Raw genomic sequence first — 14,403 nt, forward strand, 5'->3', positions numbered from 1 at the left:
TCGTTGTTTTTTTATGCCTGTCAGTGGTGATCCACAATGACATCAGAAAGTCTCCCCCGCACTGTACAGGGTGTGCTTTGTCATTCTATTCTATAAGTCGGGCTGGGACAGTTAATTGGTTGGCAGAGGCTGAATGGTAACCATTGACTCCTTGTTTACAGCATTTTGAAAACAAGTGTTGAACACTGCGGATGGGAGAACCGAGACTTCATGAACTCCAAAGCAATGTGAGCCGCTACGCCATCCGTGACTTACTGATATCAACAAATCCATGGATGGCAAAGAATTTTCATTATTTCAGCAGTGATCTAGTTAGATATTGACAGCACAGGGCACCGCCACCGGTTACGGTGTTTGTGAAGCCTCACACTGAGAGCTCTCTGAGAACGAACCCATCTGTGGCCTTTCTGAAGTGCTCTTACCTGATACTTAAAGCTGGAAGATGCACGTGATGCTGATTGGACGCCGTTTTATTTCCTCCAGCCAATGAAATCGATGGGTGTGATGTTAAGGAAAACGCTTTGCTGTTTGGAAAACTGGCATGTGTTTACTGGAGTTGTTACTAACACAGACAGCAGCACTGAGCGACGCTTACTCTGTAATGGTCATGGCATTTCACTCAGACTCTCCAACGGTGAAGTGAGGTTTAAATGCCAGAGTAAATTTCCTGTATGGATACGTCTTGGATAACTGACCTTAAAAGCTTGGAATGTTTAAACCGGTGATGTGGTTTTTAGTGAAATGCCCATAACTGGGCATATCTGACAGTCTGATTAGCATACAGTTTATTCCGATGATCTCTTTATATTTCAAGTTGTGAGGCATTTTATGTGTACAGTGACTACACATGTGCAGTGTGGGTAGTCTTGATAGTGTTCTCCGCTGGGTACTAAACCGTTAGAGCGGGTCTGGTTTGTGACAGCCTGTGTGGCTGTTTCCTCTGACAAGTGTATGGCAACGGTAGCTATCCTGGAGCATCTTGCTCTCCACTCTCATCCATCAACCAAGCGTCTCAAACAACTCCCACACATGCACTGACACTTACTCACACGCAGACGCACTCGCCGACACACACACACACACACACGCACACGCACACACAGCGCTCTTACTCATGCACATATGCACGGAGACACGCGCGCACACACGGCCGCAGGTGCACATGCTGTCGGGCTTACTCACGCAGAGGCGGTGACACGCACACGCCATCAAACGCCCGGGCGAGCGTGCGGCGCTGACACGCGCTGACACGCGCGGACACGCACACGCAGGCGGCGCACATGCACTCACGTACACGTGCGCACACACAGAATAAACAATGCCCTTTTATAACCCTGTCCACCGCTGTGCTGCTCCTTTCCTCCCTCCTCCCATTTCATTTTTTTTTTTTTTTTTTTTTTAAAGCAAACAAAAAAAAAAGAGAAAAAAACGCAGGAGTTTTGCACAGTGAGAACCAGTCCAGCGGGAAGTGCTTTAACCAGACTGAAGACAGTCGAAGGCGTGGCCCCTCTCGCTGGCTGATATTACATAATCATTTATGTAAAGAGGTATTAGTCCTTTCCCCCCTCGGGGGGCTGCAGAGTGCATGTTTTTCGGCGTTCGGAGGGAAAATGGTGCACCAGGCAGAGACAGACCAGCGGAGACGGCGGCAGCAGCAGCAGCAGTGCCGATGGCTGAATGCCCGGCACTCCCATTCCTGTCCCCGCTGATGAGGCAGACACAGGGTGGCTCTTCACACTAGTGTTCCTTAACACTGCAGTGTTTTAGCAACAGAAAAAAGGGGGGGGGGGGTGGTGGAGAGAGGGAAAAAAAGAGAGAGAAAAGGAGGCAGAGGCAGAGCTTGGGAGACCTGAAGCGTGGTGTTGGCACGGTGCCAGTGCTGCTCTGGGCAGCAGTCTCCCAGCCTCTCTGGCTTGCAACTGACTCAGTGGAAAATGTGAATGAAAACAGCCCCCACCCCCTTCAAAAAAAAAAATCTTTCTCTTTTTCTTTCCCCAAGCGGGGTTATTATGTTTTGTTGAATTTTTTTTTTTTTTTTTTTTTTTTTTTTTTTTTTACATGCGCTCCTTGCCGTAAGGGATGGGGGTAGCGATGTTTGAGGTGGGTTTTTGCCAGAGGAGAGGAAAAAGGGGAGTGAGAGAGCGAGAGAGAGAGGGAGAGAGGGGAGAGGGGCAAAAAAAAAAAAAAAAAACAACGGCTAGACTCATTTTTGTGTGTGTAGTAAAACGGGCCGGGGCTGTGGATGTTAACAAGGTACAGCCATATCCATGACAACACGCTTGGCATTCCTGGGCAGACCGCATTGGCATCCGAAGGAATCACAAAATGGCAGCGAACTGAAAGCCTCGGCTGAGGACTTGCGTTAACCCCCGGCGTGCCGGGGCCGAGCCAAACGGCGCTGGCTGTTTTGAGTCTGTGGGGGAGCGTGTTGTTTACATGGACTTACATTCTCTCCATGGTGATTCTGAGCCTGCCGGCTTTTTCATATTTAATGTAATTTAATAAAAGAAATAAACCCCCTGACAAAATCTTAAAGGGGCAGCTACTTGTCTCCTTATGGTGAATTACTTAAATCCTCTTTTAAATCTAAACTACCATAATTACAAAAATACATATTTTTTAACATTCATTAATGTTCCATTACAATTTTCTTATTTTTGGCCGGGTGGATGATTACAATGGTTACTGTGCTCTGTGCTCTGTGTTTCTGTAGGACATGTATAATGTTTCATACTCAGCCAACAATTTATCATGAAATTGGATTCATTCTATGGTTCAGGTAACTTGGGTGGTCATGTTTCATTACTGTGTTTATTTTCTTAGGCTGCATTCTTTTCTCGGGAAGATTTGCAGTTATTAGTGTTTTCACGGCAGAGATGAGATTAGTCTTCCGTGCAGTTATATTTTTTTGTGGAATTGAGCTGCCTCTAGAGCAATGCCATACCTTGCACTAAATCCCGCTACATTAAGAGGCAGAGGTGTAACTAAGCTAAAAGGGTAGACTCTGTGTATTAAATGTGCCTGTGCATCTGCTAGGCAGCCCGTTGAGCTGAGATTCTCCCTGAATCTTTTTGGAGAGGAGAGTATTGCCCTCATGTGGAGTTCACCACAGGAGCAGCCTGTCAGGGGGTGACAAATACAGCCTCTGAAAGTGATGGCTGTCCCGCACGGGTTCCCTGGCCTGGAGCTCAGCGCCCGGGGGAGTGTGGCCTACTTTTCCGCCTGGCTGGCCCGCACGTAGGGGGCTGAGGCTGGGGCGGCCATGAGGGTGGGCAGGGTGGCTGCGTGGATTTGGGGGGAGGGCAGGGGGGAACCAGGGGGGACCAGGGGTATATCTCGGTGTCCCCAGGGTGTCTGTCAGAGGGAGGGAGAGGGAATGACACTGGGAGGTGGAAAGGTGGGGGGAAGATGAAGTAGAAAACGACTGGAAGCTAATGTGTATTATCGGGCGGAAGTGTAGCGTAGCGGTAAGTGGCAGGGCTAGTAACCGAAAGGTTGCTGGTTCAATTCCCTTCTGGAGTACTGCCACTGTACCCTTAGGCACTTAAGCCACAATTGCATCAGTAAATATCCAGCTGTGTAAATGGATCAAATTGTAAACTATGTAAGTCACTCTGGATAAGAGCGTCTGCTAAATGACAATGTAATGTAATACACTGGAGATGGAGCGGAGAGGTAGAAGAGATGGAGAGAAGGAAAGGGGAGATGGAGACAGTGAATGATGAGGGAAACGCCAGCCCCTGTAGCCCTGCACCCAGGGTGGAACACATCCGCTGACGGCATGTAAAAAGGGAGAATATCATCAGCATCTTGAGGAAAACGTTCAGCAAGTCGAAGGTGTTTAAAAAAAACGCCCTAGAAACGAATGAAAAGAGACCTTGGCGAAAGGCGTTGTCACTTGTTGAACTGTCAAGTCAAGTACGCTTAGTCTGTTAAAAGCCCTGACCCGCACCCACCCGAGTTACGCTCAGCCTGCTGCTTTCTGGACGGGGCGTTGTGTTAACTGCTGAGGGGGGAGAATGCTCTGTGTGTGCTCTGGGCGAGGGAGGCAGAATCCACAGTGACTGCGCGAAGCCGCAGATGTGTTCAGGGTGCAGCTGTGCTTTATTGGATCAGTGCAGACGGGTCGTACCCGCGTCTGCCTGGCGAGCGACACGGCCCAGGCTCAGCATGACTCTGCAGCACCGGTCTGTAGCGGGGGCGTGCCGGGCTTGTCTGTGGCTGCCGCGGCTCACTGTGGGTGGCGGCTGTGTCACAGGGGCTTGAGTGTCCGTCCCGGGCTGTGCGCCGCCTGCCCGGTTACACACACACACACACAGCCCCTCTTATGCTGTACACAGTGATTGCCTGTCCATCCAAGCCAGGCAGGCACAGATCTTGCCCCCCCCCCCCCGCCCTCTGGGGGACAGAGCACGACAACAGCCACTTTCCCCTGTCCTAAATCACATCTTTCGCCCTCAGGTCCCCTGTGCTGGGCCGAGACATGGCGGCGCTTAGCGGAGGGTGACCATTCGCTGTATCGTTTCTCCTCCGTCCCCCCCCACTCCCTCCCCGTGGGCTGGTTCTCCCCTGTCCTGGCAAATCGTGTCACAGGCACAATGATTGAAGATGTAGAGCAGATGTAATGGATTCTGATATGATGGACTGGATGAATTTCTCACCGTCTCCTGGCCGTCCCTCAGAGAGCGCATTGAGGCGTGATTGATTTCGTGGAGCAGGGGAGGGGAGCGCGCGCCGAGTCGGGTCTCTGCGTCGTCTCCAGCGTCTCCCCACGAGCTCCGTGCACGTGTGGCCCCCCGCCGAGGAACACGCTGTTCCCTGTGACCCGGCAACGCCGCTGGCCCCACCCCCTTACCTCGGCGGCGAGGTTTCACAGCATCTGCGAGCGGGGACAGTGAATAAAAGTCACGTAGCCCTCCCTGTGAAACCCAATAGAGGGTCTCCTCAACTCCCAGGACCTCAGTGTCCGTCTCTGCTGTTTAGATTATTGTTATCGCTTATTTATTTCACAGATGTTCTGATCCAGAGTGACTGGCAAGGAGCTGCTAATATGGAAAGATACCTTAAATGCATATCACAGGAACAGCAAGAACATCAGTGATGGCTACTGAACAGCCAGACAGATTACAGGAAATATGCACAATGTCTGAAAAAATTATCTGAAGAACACAGCTTCTGCCCGTAACAGGAGCATAACCACATCGTACTCAGTGATAGCATTTAGATACTGGCAAAGCGGGTAGTGTGACTGGCATCAGTTTAGATTCATTTAGATTTTGTCGACTGGAGGAAAAAAAAAAATCACCTCAGGATTAACCATCATGGTGATATTGCAGTTAAGTTTTTCAAATGAGTGTGCCTCTCACATTCGATCCTTCGTGGTCATCTTATCAGGATTGTGGTGGTGTTGCAGCTGGGGGGGATTTCTCAGAGGGAGATCTGTATGACTGTACAGCAGAGCCGCTGCTGCTGGTGTGAGGAAGGAGACGGACTCGTCCGAGTGGATGGGAGGCAGGCCGGGTGGACGGTCTCTGTATCGCTCTTCTCCCCCCCCCCCCCCCCCCAATCTCAAAAGGTCAAGAGTGAGTGCCAGAGCGGACAATATCCAGTTAACCTCGCCCATCCCCCCCCCTGCCTCTCCGCGCTCGGCGCCGGGGTCTTTCTAGCCACGTCCGCAAACCCCTTCCTCCTCCGCCGCTGCCGGCCGCTGGGCGGGAGCCGAGTCCGGGGAGAAACCGGCAAATCGGGGCTGCGGAGCTAAGCAGCAGTCCACTGACCTAAATACCCACATCGGTCCTGGAAGGGCCTGTAGCTCCCGCTTTCACCCGCAGACATAATGAATCCAGTTTCACACTCTCTCCCCGCTGCCTGCTGCAAGCGTGCGCCACCGTGTGTGTGTGTGTGTGTGTGTGTGTGTGTGTGTGTGTGTGTGTGTGTGTGTGTGTGTGTGTGTGTGTGTGTGGTGTCTGTATGTATGTATGTATGCGCGCAAGTGAGTCTGCAGCCGCTGCTCTGAGCGCAACTGAGCCATGGCACCAGAGCAGTGCATCGTGGGGATGACTCCTGGGTGACTTTGCTGTACCAGCTTATCGTAACTGAAACCAGCAGTGTCTGGCGTCCAGATCAGGGAAATTTCAGATGGACCTCATTGTATATTTCCGAAATGCCAGAAATGTGTCTTGCCACCATGGGGGCGGAGAGGTAGCCGTGTTGTCAAATCACCACATACAGTGATTAACTGACGGCTAAAGTCAAACAGCATTTCTTTTTTTTTTTTGAATGTGACATGACATAACATGAAATCCATTTGGGCTGATTAAGAGGCTTGAACAGAACTTGATGACAGAGAGGTCAGGCTGTGATTGGTTCATCGATAATATTGTACTTGGGAAGTCGGTGTTACGCTGCGGAAATGTTTATGGCAGGGGAGGGAACAGTAGGGTGGCCCCCCCTGTCCCAGTTTGAGGCAGACAGCGATGAGCAGTGCTGTGACAGCTGTTTTACTTCGGTAGCATGCCCGGGCTGTCTGAACTGCTCTGAACTGCTGCAGACGCAGGACAGTTCAAATCTACCAGCATTGTGCCTTAATTTAGGAGACGGCTGTTCATCTAATGGTGATAAAAATGACAATTACAGTTATTATTCCTTTGGTTATTATCACTAGCACTGTTACGGTGGTGATACTAATATCAGTTGTGATTAGCACTGTGTTTTTACTGTGAGGGTGGCGTAAGCAGGATGCAGTTGGATGATGTGTGTTTGTGTCCCTTTGTGTCCGAACGCAGGGTGCTGCCCGAAGTGAGCCGGATCCCCTTCTACTCGACGTCCCAGAGCAGGGGGTTCGCCGAGTCGGGACAGGGCGAGACGCGACCCCCCGCGGAGCAGCTGATCCAGTACGACCTGGACGACCTGGACGTGTCCTGGCTGGAGCTGGTCAATGCGGAGTTCAGGGAGCTGGGTGAGATGTTTGCTCTTTTCCCCAGTAGTGCTCCCCTCCGGTGCTGTGCTCTTCAGCATCGCACTGGTCTCTTCTGCTGCCACACTGCCTATCAGCTACCTACTGCCCCCCAGCTGCTGCCACAATACCCCCCCCAGCTGCTAACTACTAACTACCCTACATCAACAATCATTTTCTTCACCCCAGACTACTTCTGCTACCCCCCACTTCTGTCTGCTACCCCTAACTGCTACCATGCTACCCCCAACTGCTAGCACACTATGCCAACAGCTTTCTGCTACCCCTAACAGCTGTCTACTACCCCCCCAGCTGCCGCCACACTACCCCCAGCTGCTGACTACTACCTCCAACTGCTGCCACACTACCCCCCCAACTGCCACCACACTACCCCCAGCTGCTGACTACTACCTCCAACTGCTGCCACACTACCCCCCCAACTGCCACCACACTACCCCCAGCTGCTGACTACTACCTCCAACTGCTGCCACACTACCCCCCAACTGCCACCACACTACCCCCAGCTGCTGACTGCTATGCCCCATGGCTGTTTACTACCCCCAACTACAGCCACCTTGCCCCCAACAGCTGCAGCGCCACGCCCCTCTGCCACCCTGTCCTGCCCCACACCTCCACACTGCCGCCCCTGTCTGTGACATTGCCGCCTCACTGCTCCACGGTGCCCCCCCCCTTATGTGTTTACACTGGCACCTTCCGCTCAGAAGGTAACACAGTGAGTCTCTCTCACCTCTGGTTTGCATATTCCAGCACGTTCCATGTGGAGGGGTGTACGGGGGTGTCTCTCGTCCCTCTGTGTACACAGCAGGATTTTTCCCCAGTCTTCAGTGCTGGGCCTCAGCCAAGCTCTGTATCTTGGAATGGTGACAACTGCTGACCCTGAAGATCTGAAATTGGCCCAGTTTATTTGCAATCTGATCCTATGCGTATAGATAAGAAAAATAATTGAATTTCTGTGTCCCCCGGCCCCCTGCATATTTGCTCTGCTTTTAAGTGATTATGGAATAGTGTTTCTCAAACGTGTACTTGTGTATTTTTCTGTTTGGAAATTGGGAAAGAAAAAAGATCACATTCATCTGCCTCTCGCAGCCTTATGTGAGACTAAACAAATAGGGCCGTGGTTGCAGTGAGGTTCGGCCATTTTGCATGGTGTCCACGGCGTTTCAGTCACACAGACACACATACAGAGGGACGTACACACACACACACACACAAACTGCGCGGTGACTCACTATCTCTGACTGTCAGCTGATAGCTCAAACCGCCTCGGTTTTTTTCCTCCTTCCGTCCACTTACTCTCTATTTAAATGTCACAGAGTCTCAAGTCAATGGTTAACTTGGCTTCCACCTTGTTTGCTGTGAAAACAAGGGCCTCTCTTATTGCTCCTGGTCTGCTACTTCCACGGGGACCTGTGTAAAGCTTGAGAGGTCTTCACGGTGCGGAATTAGACTTCAAATGGACAGTGTCTCGCGGTGGGGATAAAAAAACGAAAGGATGGCAATAACTGAACACGGAGCTAATCTGTCGGCCGCTCTCGCGGGAGTAGGAATATATGGAGGAAACTCAATCCTCTCTGCCGGAGGGGAGATACCCTCCACGCTCAGCTCCCTGGAAAGTGTGTATTCTGTGCTGTTGTGGGGGGAAAAAAAACACACTGACAGGTTGTTGACTCAAGTAAACCTGTGTGCCCTTTGCATTAATTACCACAGTCAGTCTCAGGTCTGTGTCGAGCTGTGTTGACCTTCATGCCAGATGAACCCAGTTAATATCATAGTTTAATATCACAATCCTTTTAATGTCATGTTCTTTTAAAGACTGCCTGCTGTCCAAGTTGCTTTTACTGTTAAATGGACTCTTTTAATATCACCTGAAAACCTGTTTAATGTCACCTCCATGGTAGCCAGTTACAGATTTTTTTTGTCTTTTTTAGTGTGGAGTGTTAATATAAAAGATTTAAGAAGTAATATCATACATAAGTGCCAAAGCTTGAGGAACACCTGATCAGAGTCAGTAGGGTGGTGTTGTTAAGGTGTGGTCAGCGGGCTTGTTGTGACTACAGCACAAAAGTGCATGTCCTCTCAACTCAAAGGGGTCAACAGTGCACACCTGTATAGAGAAGGTCACTTTCACTCACTAATGTTCACTTTGTCTCAGGTAGAATCATCTCTCCCAGCTCCCAGCTAGTGATGTGCTGTTAAATTTATTGCTTGCTTCAGCTCCCACTGATCTGCAGGTTGCATCAGTGGCTATATGTCAGTGGTCTGAGAATTGAATCTTGGAAGTAGATGTGGAAAAAGATGTGCAGCCAACTGAATAGCAGTGGATGTAGCTGGCATTGAACTCTGGCTTGATAACTTGCATGTCCCAAATTCTGCCAGCTGTGAGAAGTATTCTAAATGTGCTACAAAAATGTAAAGGCATTTGGCTAGGTATTTAAATTTATTTTGTGTCTCCTGAGTTTTTAGCATACACAGCATAGCCAGAATAGTCTCTCATCATATTCAAGGGGTGGTAGTGTGTTTTTTTTGCAGTGAAAAACCTTGTGTACAGTATACAGTAACCTTGTATATGTTTGATTATTTTATCCTCTGCTTTGCTAGACTGAGAGGAGTTACATCATCTTGAGAAGTACTGTGTGGCGGTTTCCTTAAAATAAGCTACCATGCGGTATGTTACCGACAGCGTGGTTAAGCACATTATTGGATCATTGAAAACATAAGACCTGACCAATAAATTGCCATGTAGTTCTGTAATAGCGGTACAGCCTGACAATAAAATCACACCCTGCTTAATGTATATTTAGCACATGCTTGTTCTGCTCAACAGAGGGAATATTAAGCGTGTTGCACTTTATTTGAATGTATTACCCTCTAAAGAATAAGACCACCAAAACTGCGAAATGGTGAAATGTAGCCCAGACTGCTCTGGAAATATACCATGGGTTATGGGTCCTCTGGTTAAACCAGTATTCAAACAGGGTGAGGCAGGGGGGATGCCCAGCTCCGAATGGGGGTGAGGTCATTGTTTCGGGAATGCCTGTGGTGTGGGGAAGGGTGAAGGCGGCTGCCCTCCACCACATCCCACAATGCTGTCATTACCACAGGAATTAGGCCAGGCGTCTTCAAAGCGGTTGCTCCGGGTCCAAGTTTCGAGTCAGAGATGCAGAATCAGTTGGGTTTGCCGAGGTCTCAACCAGCTTGACCTCAGGCCTGGCCGTGACCAGCGCAGGGTCTCTGAACCCCGTCTCCCCCCCCCCCCCAACAGCGCTGCCTGAGCTGGACGAGCTGACCATGGAGCGCGTGGTGGTGGAGCTGGAGAGCCGTTGTCAGGACAACATGCAGCTGGCCATCGAGACGGAGGAGGGGCTGGGCATCGAGTACGACGAGGACGTGGTGTGCGACGTCTGCCGCTCACCCGAGGGAGAGGACGGCAACGAGATGGTCTTCTGCGACAAGTGCAACATCTGCGTGCACCAGGTAGGACGGGAGGAAGGAAGGAAGGGGCGTGTGGCTTCCTCCTGAACCCTCCCTCCGAAACGGTGATCATTGTTATCAGTGCTGTTCTGAAAGAAAGAAAGAAAGGAAAAAAAAAAACAAACGCTGAACGCTTTTTCAAGGTTGCGGACTTATAAACACCGAGAAACCACTCCCCAGAAATAGAAGTGCTAACCGCAAGCTTTCGTTCCAAGTCTTCAAGCTTTAGTGGGTGAAACGGTGCTAATTGGCTTGACAGTCCCATGACAGTTGCAGAAGCCTTTGAAAGAACATGGGTCGCAGGCTTTGGGCCTTCTTCGCCGAACGCTCTCGCTCCCCCTCTGACTGCAGGCCTGCTACGGAATCCTGAAGGTGCCCCTGGGCAACTGGCTGTGCCGCACCTGCGCCTTAGGGGTGCAGCCCAAATGTCTGCTGTGTCCCAAGAGAGGCGGAGCCTTGAAGCCGACCCGCAGCGGCACCAAGTGGGTCCACGTCAGCTGTGCCTTATGGATCCCCGAGGTGAGACCACAGGCCACCAGTCTGTCACTGGGAGGGTGGTGACCGTGCCACCATTGCATTGACGTAAGACATATATACATACGACACACATCATACAGGCTGCACATCCCGTACTTATACACACACATGTACACACCTTAGAGACGCGCATACATTTGGGAATATTTGTGTGTTCAAGCCCCTCAGTAATTAATTTCTGTAATCCTTGGTTTGATTAAACATTAGACTTCTGTTTGTTTGTTTTCCTTAAGATTTCCATTTCTGTGCTGCCAAGGAAGCACAGAAGTGTTAATAAGACAAAGTGAAGATGAGAATTTTACACAAGCGGGTTGGGCGTGAAACTGAGAGTTTGCAGAAATGAGCCTTGATTTGTCATTTGCTGACAGAAAAAACTGAATAATTAGTAAATCGAGAAAGTCTTGAATGTTTTGCCGCCTTGTTAGAGTGGCAGTGCTGTCTAGCTTTGAGGATATCCTTTGCGAGAGCTGAGGGCTGAGCGCTCGACACATTCACCGCCTAAATGCATCTTTGTCACAGAGGAAGAAAAGGACAGCTCGAAATTAAATGGCTTTAAAACGAGTCTTGATTTCGCCCCCTTGTAGTTGCGTCACTGTAATGAAGGCTTTGCGGCTTCTTAGACATAAGAACTAATTAAAGCGAGGACGGGGGGCTAGATTAGGAACCCCGCGCGGCAGCCCCCTCTCCCTTTTTTAATGATTCTGTCGGGTTGAGGGGAGCTCGTCGCGGACATTCCAATCAGGAGGGCACAAAAGGAGAGGGGAGAGGGAAGGACGTCCTCTGACATTCTGATTCAAGGTGCTTTCGCTGCCCTGCTTAATGGCCGGAGTCAGAATGTCTTTTTTTTTTTTTAATTCTGCGGATTAGAGGAGCGAGGAGAGGGATAAAGGAGCAGGGGGATCGTGAGGGAGATACTGGGCGCCGCACGTGGAAAGGGTCACACAAAAGGAGCCTTTCAGGGGAGGGTGTTCATCTCCGAGGACGGATGATGCGCAAAGAAAAGAGCTGGATCAGCAGCTGGCGTAGAGCGGTGCGCCGCTAAGCCCAAAAGCCCGAAAAAGGGAGCTTCTTCTCAAATTCACCTAACTTTCAGAACCTCGCTCTGTTAACACCCCCCCCCCGCCCCAGCCGGTGTGTTAACACAGGTGTGCTCTCTCTGCAGGTGAGTATAGGCTGTCCCGAGAAGATGGAGCCCATCACCAAGGTGTCCCATATCCCCGCCAGCCGCTGGGCCCTCTCCTGCAGCCTGTGCAAGGAACACACCGGCACCTGCATACAGGTGGGTCTTGCTCAGGCGGCCACGCCCGTCGCATGCCGTTACCACAGCAACGCTCCCGGGCGCTGCGCTGTTCCTGGAAACTGGAGCGCAGTACTTGAATACATTGAATACGCTTGTGTAGTCGTAGTACACTGCTGACACGACCGCAGTAACTGAATGAACCATCTCTTTGCCTTCTGTAGACTGTGAAAGCAGTTGTAGTAGCTGAACACAAGGCCGGATTATTATGCGCTGTGACTGTGATTTCACACCCCCAAACACACAGTGCCTCTAGCCTGTTCTGCACTGTCCCTGTGACCACAGCAATGTGATTCCCTCCTCGCATTACGCTGCGGCAGCGATTACAGCCTGAACACAGCGCTGTCCGCCAGCCAACGCTGCCACCAACATCACAGAGGTGTGATGGTGTGAGCGGGCGTGTTGGGCTGTGGGTGATCCAGAGTTACACGTGGGCACACCCTTCTACCATGGGGCGGCGGTTCAGCATAGTGGTAAGGTGCAGGGCTTGTAACGGAAAGGTTGCAGGTTCAGTTCCCCACTGGGGCACTGCCGCTGTACCCTTGGTGCGAGGTACTTAACCCACAATCGCCTCAGTAAGTCTCCAGCAGTATAAATGTAAGACATGTAAAAACTGTAACCCTGCATAAGTTACTTTGGATAAGAGTGTCTGCTAAATGACAATAACATAATGTAATGCACTGTAATGAAGCCAAGCAGGGAGGAGGAGGAGGAGGAGGAGGGGAGAGGAGTAGAGGAGTGGAGGACAGCGGCAGTCTCTCTGTTGTCTCGTGTCTGTGGCAGGGAGGTGCCATGACTCAGTCCCCGGCGCATTAATATGTATGCTGACCTTTCCGGACAGCGCAGCCGCAGCCCCGGGCTTTGATGGACGGCGGCGCAATTCTCACTTATCAGATAGTGGAAATGACAGCAAATTGGAAAGCGGGGCTCCGCCGTAGCTTCCCCCCCGCCCCCGCCCCGCAGCCCTCTTCCTCCCGGGCGATTATATATTTTCACTCCTTGGCGGAGGCCTCTAATGTAATGAAGCTCCCGGCTCTCGCTGGAAAGCCCGGGGCAAGAGCCTACTGATTGACTGGAGGGCTGAGAACAGAGCCTTGTGTTGCTCTTGTCTGCACGGTAATTAGAGTAGGAGCGGGGGGCGGGCAGCCGGCCCTCCCTCGCCTCGTTCGACGGGTGTCCTCGGACTGTTCTGGGAATTCGACTTGAGCGTCGGTGGGGCGTGTGCGTGCCGGAGGGGTGCGCATCCACACCTGTTGCATCTCGCAGGACGGGGTCCCCGATTGGCCGAAAAGAGCTAATTTGGTCTGGTGTCGGAAAGTAGAAGAGCAGAGGCTGTAGTAGGAGGGAGGGGCTTTTACAGCACCGGTCAAAAGCTTGGACACACCTGATTAAGATAATGGGAAACACGCATTTAAAGACATTTTGATCTAAAGGGTTATGCTTAAATGATTGAAATTTATTTCTTAGGCATCAACTTCACTATTTGTATTTGTCTATCTACGGATTTCTTTAAAAACAATAATTTTAATTAAAAAAAAAAATTGTGGCTACTTTGAAGAATCTAAATTATAAGGTAGTTTTGATTTGTTTAATACTGTTTCGGTCACTGTATAATTCCATTTGTGTTATTTCATTGTTTTGATGTCTTTACTATTATTCTAAAATGCGGGAAAAGAAAAACTCTTCTATGAGTAGGTGTGTCCAAACTTTTGACTGGTACAGTGTGTCATACCTATATTTATGAATGTATGGCACATATGTCAACAGGAAGTGGAACGAGGGAGGGACCTGATTGGCTGTACTCAAGGGGCGTGGCTTATGTTGAGCTCTGAAGTGGATAGTTCTGATAGGTGGAAACAGGTTTAGTTTTAGACAGCAGTGTGAGGGTCCTTGTTTTCCCCCTCTTCAAAATAAACACTACTAAATGTGCCTTGGGGACTAATTTGATCATTTTTTAGTGTGTGTGTGTTCAAGTGTTGTTCCTGGATGCAGTTAAACAGGTTTGAATCTAGGCCATGGCTCTAATCAGTCGAGACTTTCTCAATGCCTGTGCCTATGTTTAGACCAAACTTTAATCAGATTTGATGATAGAGTTGAAGTTTTGTCTGCACTAGAACTGACC

The 14,403-nt window shown here is 50.3% G+C and overlaps 1 protein-coding gene across 4 annotated transcripts in view; it reads left to right on the forward strand.

The window, feature by feature from the left end:
* The window catches only part of jade2 (jade family PHD finger 2), a 63,889-nt gene that overhangs the window by 25,142 nt on the left and 24,344 nt on the right, over positions 1–14,403 (forward strand). For all 4 annotated transcript variants that reach the window (XM_036523690.1, XM_036523691.1, XM_036523692.1 and 1 more), the window contains exons 6-9: positions 6,786–6,958; positions 10,239–10,450; positions 10,799–10,966; positions 12,147–12,263. In XM_036523690.1, coding sequence (XP_036379583.1) covers positions 6,786–6,958; positions 10,239–10,450; positions 10,799–10,966; positions 12,147–12,263 — 670 coding nt within the window. The remainder of the gene's footprint in view (positions 1–6,785; positions 6,959–10,238; positions 10,451–10,798; positions 10,967–12,146; positions 12,264–14,403) is intronic.

Source organism: Megalops cyprinoides, chromosome 3, assembly GCF_013368585.1.
Source record: "Megalops cyprinoides isolate fMegCyp1 chromosome 3, fMegCyp1.pri, whole genome shotgun sequence".
In the NCBI taxonomy this organism is placed as follows: Eukaryota; Metazoa; Chordata; class Actinopteri; order Elopiformes; family Megalopidae; genus Megalops; species Megalops cyprinoides.